The sequence below is a fragment of the Puma concolor genome, chromosome E1 (assembly GCF_028749965.1).
Source record: "Puma concolor isolate L17-30 chromosome E1, mPumCon1.1.hap2, whole genome shotgun sequence".
NCBI classification, from domain to species: Eukaryota; Metazoa; Chordata; class Mammalia; order Carnivora; family Felidae; genus Puma; species Puma concolor.
The window spans coordinates 2247388-2254468 of record NC_141680.1 but is presented as its reverse complement, the minus strand read 5'-3'; the positions used below and the strand labels follow the sequence as shown (position 1 = coordinate 2254468).

The following is a 7081-nucleotide window of genomic DNA, read 5'->3' as shown; positions in this document are numbered from 1 at the left end:
TTTTAATTTTGTACATCAAAAGACATTATCTACGGAATAAAAAGGCAACCAAGTGGGAGAAAATATTTGTAAATCATGTATCTGATGAGTGGTTAATATCCACTTTAAGAGAGAACTCTTAAAACTCAAAAACAACAAAAAGCAAGCGACCCAACTCAAAAATGGACAAAGGGCTTGAACACACTTCTCCAGAGAAGATCTAGGAGTGCCCAACGGACACCTGAAAAGGTGCTCGCATCACTCATCCTTAGGGAGATGCAAATCACAACTACAACGAGACCCCGCCCCACACCCATCGGGATGGTTACCACCCAGAGAACAGGAAACAAGTGTTGGCGAGGATGTGGAGAAGCCAGAACCCTGCACTTTAGTGGGGATGACTAATGGTGCAGCCGCTGTGGGAAACAGCATGGTTTCTACAAAAAATTTAAAGCAGAATTACCCTCACTCGGCCATAAAAAAAGAATATAATCTTGTCATTTGCAACATGATAGACCTATAGGGTATGGTGCTAAATGAATTAAGCCAGACAGAAAAAGACAAATTTACCATAAGAGTTCACTCATATGTGGCATCTAAAAGACAAAAGAAGGGTGGCTCAGTCGGTTGAGCGTCCGACTTCGGCTCAGGTCATGATCTCACAGTTTGTGGGTTCGAGCCCCGCGTCGGGCTCTGTGCTGACAGCTCGGAGCCTGGAGCCTGCTTCGGATTCTGTGTCTCCCTCTCTCTCTGCCCCTCCCCTGCTGGTGCTCTTTCTCTCTCTCAAAGTAGACATTAAAAAAAAAAAAAAAAGCATGGGACTCTTGATCTCAGCTCAGGTCTTGATCTCAGGGTCATGAGTTCAAGTCCCGCCTTGGGCTCCACACTGGGCCCAGTTCCTCCTGGAACTGTTCCAGCACCGCCTGGGGCTCCAGGCCTGAGAAATACTTCTCCTCATGATGCCCCAAGGCCACCTGAGAGGAGGGGAGAGAGGTGGCTCGGCCCCGGGGCCCCTCGGCCAACAAGGGCACCGCCCCTCCAAGCCGGTCCTCCCCGGGACCTGGGCATCTGCCTCCAACCGTGACGGGCTGGCATCCGCCACGGAACTCTATGAAGGTGCTCTGCTTACGGGCCCGGTGGGCGTGGAGCAAGGAGACCACTGTGTCTTTCTCTGTCGCATCCTTGGAGACGGGCGGGGGCCTCCGCGTGGTGCGCGGGCCATTAGGGACCCAGCAATACCCGTCCGGCTGCGAGCGCGGGAGCCGCTTAGGAACCCAGGCTGGCGAGCCACGCGTTCGCTTCCCCGTCTTCTACGGCCCAGGAGCCCCTGGGGTCTGACCACAGCGGGTTACCTGGCCCAGGTGGGCAGAAGCATGCGGACCGGTGCACGTGAAGATACACACGGTGACAAAGTGGCAGAGCTGAGCCCGGGAGTCTAAGGAGACGGGGAACCCGGGTGACACGAAAGACAAGCGAGGCTTCGAGCGCAGGACACGAGAGACCTTGGTGAAAGGTACCTGGAGACACGGAGAAGAGCCGTCTGTGCTCATGGCCCCTGGAGTCCACGGCTCCCGCATGGCGTGTACTCAGACGTTTATGCCCCCGAGAGGAACGTGTCTGGTTCCAGAAGCAGCCCCGAGTGCGTGAGGGCAGGGAAGGCTGTACGGGAGGGCGAGGCAGAAGGGGCGGGAGCGTCGGGAGGGATCGCTGGGATTTCTGGAAGCCCCGGAGGGGCTCCCGGGATCCTCAGGGAAGCCGGGGTGGGGAGGGGTGGGCTATGACGTTGTGAGAGGGCGCGGCTTCCTGACACACGGGTGGGCAGGGAGGGTCTGTGCTCACCCCCGGTCCGGGGCTCCCTGTAGCCCGGTCCCCATGATCTCTCCGCACCAGGCCCGCACCTCTGGGTCCCCCTCACCGGCTGACGAGTCCCCGCAGCCCAAGGGCGTCCGGCCACAGAGAGAAGAGCCCGCCGTCGGCCGGGCCAGGCCGTCAGGAGGGCCGAGGGAGTGGAGTGGTGGGTCAGGCAAGCCGTGGCCCTCGGGAGAATGTCGTCCACGTGGCCCCGCTCCCGGTGCTCACTGCCCGAGGACCCCCGCGGACACACCAGGGTGAGCCGCGTCAGAGGGCAGGGAGGTCAGGGTCAGATTCCGGGTCGGTGGGCCTGCTCGGGGCCCCTTGAAGGAGAAGACCGACTCAGGTGCGAGGCCGACCAGGGAGAGGCCTTCGTGGAGGACAGGGTCAGCCAGCGACCCTTGGGACTTCCCTCTTTGCCCGTGGCTCTCCATACCAGACCAGAAATCCCCCGTGTGGAGACAAGACTCTCCCGGGCCAGGCTGTTGATGTCCGTGGTGTGGCGCGAGGGGATCAGGAGCTGATTGGGGAAGAGAGAAGCGGGGCCGTTAGCAGGGACCCCAGGACCCACCGCGGGGAGAGGAAATTCAAGGGCCGGGGATAGAGAAGAAGGGACAGGACGGGCCTCCCTGAAAATCACAGACTCCCCTGGGATTGGGTCCAGTCAGGCTAAGATCGGGGAAAAGCGCGGTGCGGGGCCGTCTTCCCGAGGCCTCCCGAGGTCAGGGGTTTTAGAAGTTCACCCGTGTGCACGGTCTCATGTAATTTTTAAGAATTCCGGGAACCCTCGTCTCACGCCACGAAAGTTCACGTTTCCCACGCACAGAACTCTACCTCTTGCCTCTGTCTCTGCTCCAGGAAAGTATCTCTGCTCCCGCCAGAAGCCAGTCTCTCCTTCTCTACGGCCTTCCCTGGGACGTCACTCCTGCAATCTGTCCCTCTCCCTCTCTCTTCTTCACCCTCCCCTGCCCTTCTCCTCCCTCCTCCTCCCCTTCCCTCTCCCTTTCTCCCCCCCACCCCGTCCCCTTCCCCCGCTTTCCCCCCTCCTTCCCTTCCCTCCCCTTCCTTCTTCTCTCCTCCCCCTCCCTCCTTTCCCCTCCCCCATCTCCCTCTCTTTCCCCAGTCCCTCCCCTCCCCTCCCTCTCCGTCTCTCCCTCCCTCCTTCCCTTTCCCCATCTTCTACCTCCTCCCCCTTCTGCCTGCCTGTCTCTCTCTCTCACACACACACACTTAATCCTGGACACCCTGAGAGAAAGCCCTGACCTCACCGCCCCCCCCCCTTTCGAGCAGCGTCCTCGATTCTCACTTCCCTCCCACAGTGAGTCGTCTTACAAGAGCGGGCCTGTACTGCCTGCCCTTCCCCTGGGACGTGGCGCATCGGCCGTGGCCCCCGTGCTGAGTGCCCGAAGGTGGCTCCTCCGTCATTTCGTTGGCTTTGCAGCAGCATCTAACACAGGTGATCACGCCTCCCTCTTGAAACGCTCTCTCCTCTTGGCCGCCGCGACATCGTGCCTTCGGTCCCCCTCCCACCCCGGTGGGCGTCCCTTCCTTGCTCCTTTTCTTACCTCACTCCTTCCTCTCGATTTATAAGGGCCGAAGCTTGATTCTTCCGTGCACCGAGCAGCACAGCTTCCTGTCATCTGTTCTCACCTCCCTTTTCTCCCACCTGACACTGCGGTCACCCACACCCTGCTCCTCGGTCGCCCCTAATGTCAGCCGTGGGTGACGTATCCCACCGCCCCCCGCAGACATCTCTCACTGGAACGCCCCAGCCCTCATCATCCCCTGGCAACCTCCTCACTCCAGATTTCCCCAACGCCCTTGTAAAACGCTTTCCCCAGCCCCGGGTGTGGTGGTTCTGTAACACGCTGTGCGTGTGCGTGCACAGAAGCTAAGATCGCTACTGACCTCACCTGCCACGAACTCAGACTCCACAGAGATGCTTCCTGAGTGCCGTACTCAGGAGAGATGCCGAAATAGCTTGCAGGTAGGGTGCGGGCCGGGCAGGGTCCTCACTGTGGCCACAGAGGTCACCTCGGCCATCAAGGGTCCCCGCAGCAGGTGTGACTGTAGCTGGGACAGCTGGAGGTGGGAGCCGCGGACCCAGGTCTTGGCCAGCAGCCAGGCCACGCGGGGACCGGAGGGCAGGAACAGTGGAGGCGGGGGCATCCGTGGCACGGTGGCTGAAGCCAGAGCAGGAGAGAGAGTGGGGCCTCGGGGCCTGTGCGTCGGAGCCCCTAAAGGAGATCCGTGTCTGTGAAAGACTCGCTGGGCGACGGTGGGCAAGAGTCTCGGTCGAGCTGGGGCGTCAGCACGACCAGAGGGGCCGCCACACCCTGTTGTCTTAAGACGACGTTCGGCTTGACCCCAGCCAGCAGGGAGAAGTCGGCTTCAGACAGAGATCCAGCCTGCGGGGTGGGGAGCAGGGATAGATCAAGGGCTTGGGGTCGGTTCCGGACCGCCTTTATTTCATTGGCAACGGGCTTCCTTCCTCTCCCCTCCGACACCCCTCCCTTTCCCCACAGCCAAAGCCCCCCCCCCCCCCGGACGCAAGGCTTCCACGCCCAGTGTCCCCCCCCCCCCCATCAGAGTTGGAGACCCCTGAAGTGAACATCCTGGTTTTCCACCACACCGTCTGCCCCCACAACCAAAGTCCTATCAACCCCCCTCCAGGTTTTAGCCAAACTTAGCACAAAATAGTTCCTTTATGGGGCGCCCGGGGGCTCAGTCGGTTAAGCGCCTGACTTCAAGTCAGGTCATGACCTTAAGGTTTTTGGGTTTGAGCCCCACGTCAGGCTCTGTGCTGACAGCTCGGAGCCTGGAGCCTGGAGCCTGCTTCGGATTCTGTGTCTCCGTCTCTCTCTGCTTATCCCCCACCCACACTCCGTCTCTGTCTCAAAAATAAACATTAAAAGAATTCTTAAAAAATAGTCCCTTTTTGCTCCCCTCCAAAAAGCCCATTGCTCCAGCTCTCTCCAGGGCTTTGTTCCGTCTCCCTTTCCCTCCCTTTCCCTCCGGCTTTTCCTGAAGCCTGAGACGCATCTAACGAAGGAAGAAGACGGGCAAGAAAAGACAGGGATGCCAGGGGCAGACGTCAGCTCCGCGCTTCTTGACCAGGGGGACTTTCGTCCCCACTCCCGCCCCAGAGGATGTTCGGCAGTGTCTGGAGTCATTTGGGGTCGTCGAGCCGGGGTGAAGGATGCTGCTAGCACCTGATTCTGCAGTGCCCGGACCCTGCAACGAACAGGACACCCCCGCGGCCGCGGAGAAACCCTGAGTGCAGACGGAGGAGGGTATAGATTAAAGAGGTTGGTGGGAGAACTGAGGGAGGGGCGGCGGCTGGGGGCTGGGGGTGAGCACAGGGAGCTCACCGGGGTTCGGGCTCTTCCGACCCCGGAGGCACCAGCAGCCGCGCTGGGAGGCTGGTGCCGCCTCAGGAGCGTGGGGTTTGCGCCCTTGAGGAGCTGGTACCCAAAGAAGGCGTCCTCCTTCCCTGAACTTCGAACCCGCTCTAAAGACACCCGTCCGGAAGCCTGCGGGGAGCCCCGAGCTCCTGATCCGCTAGCGTACCCCCTCCCTCCGGTCTCCCCGTCTTCTTTCAGAGCCCTGGGGTGGAAAGGTGCACACAGGTCTGGGGACCTTGCGGCAACTGACCAGCCAGGGGAGTCCTTGCGCGCGGGGATACTCTTTTGAAGTCTTCCGGTCTTTTAACTGGATGTGTGAGGTCCAGGGAACCCTTGAGGCCAAGCCCTCCAGCCTGCGGAAAGAATGGCGGTGCCGGGAGACCAGGAAGGGCCCCTGCTTTGCGTCCCGGGGAGCAGGTGCCCACCCTCCCCCGGGCGCTGGCGCTTTCGCCGGGGAGACCCTGAAGTCGAAATCCTTATCCTCCGGGAATCTCTTGTTCCTGGGGAGGTCACACTGCGTCCTCCCGGCCACCGGCAGGATTGAGCCGTCTTTCCGGGAGCCCCACCTGGAGGAAGGACACGGAATCGGGGATCAGCGGGGGCTGGGGGTTCCTTGGCCTCGGTAGGGGATGGGGGTGGGGGCTCACCGGTACACCTTCTCTCTCTCCTGGAGTTCCTGCTCCCGCTGCGCCTTAAGGAAGTCCTGGTGGTCGTCGCTCAAGGTCCGGGCTGGGGGCCGGGCACGAGCACAGGCCTCCCTGGACCTGGGTCGCGCCGGCCCCGCCCTTCCGCCTGTCCCCTCTCCGGCGTCACGGCGACCCCACCCCCACCCCCCGCTTCCTCCAGCCCCGCGCGCCGCACCCCACACCCTCACCGGTGCCCTCGGGCAGGCAGACGACCTGGTCGCCCCGCACCCGGCGGTAGCAGGGGAAGCGGGCCTCGCCCTGGGTCCCGGGGCCGCGCGGAGATCCGTTCGCAGAACCTGGCGTCGTCCAGCAGGATTTTGCGCGGCTTCGCCAGCAGGAGGCGCCCCAGGTGCACGGGGGCGCTGACCTAGAACTCCGTCTGCGGCGGGACCGGGAGCGGGCTCGGACCCGGGCTTGCGGGTCTTGCGCCGGGGAGACGGCCCACCTTCCCTCCGAGCCGACCCGGACAGACCGCGCAGGACTGCAGGGCACCGGGCTCCGGACGCCCGCCCGGTCCCCCCGCCGTGTCCCCCCCCCCCACCACCGCCCGGCCCCTTTCCGGGGACCCCCCCAACCGCCCGGCCTCCTCCCCCGGACCCCCGGTGCCCCGCGGGCTGCGCACCGACCTCACTGTGCACGGGCCACAGCTTCTTGCCCAGGTCGGCCTCCCCGTGTTCGCCCACGAGCCACAGCTGCACCAGGTTTCTGGAACCCGCCAGGAGCGAGTCCCTGGTGACCACGCGGATAGCGTACTTGCCCGTCGCGCCCGGACCTGGAGGGCACCTGGGGGGAGAGCCGCGATTAAACAGACCCAAGGTCCAGCCGCTCCCCACCCCCAGACCTGTGTCCCTGCGAGGTGGTGGGGGAGGGATGCCAGGGAGCTCAAAACGAAAGGTTATTGTAGGGAAAAGACGAAATTCGGTGACCCTCCAGATCTTTACAGGTTTCCTCACACCTACAGCTGTCTTGCCTCCTTCTAATCACTAAATTAAACCGGGTGGTCCTGTTCCCAGGGTCTCCACCTCCCACCTACCGTTCCCCTCCAGAGCCTCGACCTCCATTTCGGGAAGAAGCTTCTTGCTCTCTGGCAACGTGTTCCCTCCGCCAACTCGGCTTCCAGATCCCTAGGGGTCACATCCCAGTTGCCCCCCCGCCCCCGCC

General features: G+C 62.2%; 1 protein-coding gene across 1 annotated transcript; it reads right to left on the bottom strand.

Annotated features, from left to right (window-relative positions):
- Positions 1–786: 786 nt before the first annotated feature.
- LOC147573980 (polyunsaturated fatty acid (12S)/(13S)-lipoxygenase, epidermal-type-like) lies at positions 787–6723 on the bottom strand (the record flags this gene model as incomplete). The annotated part of the gene is given in 14 exon segments (XM_086686531.1): positions 787–1226; positions 1332–1434; positions 1822–2044; positions 2152–2355; positions 3816–4051; positions 4132–4323; positions 5202–5258; positions 5260–5341; positions 5485–5587; positions 5680–5800; positions 5882–5963; positions 6109–6197; positions 6199–6299; positions 6547–6723. Coding segments are annotated over 14 exon segments (2163 nt in total), but the record flags the coding sequence as incomplete, so codon positions are not given.
- Positions 6724–7081: the final 358 nt, after the last annotated feature.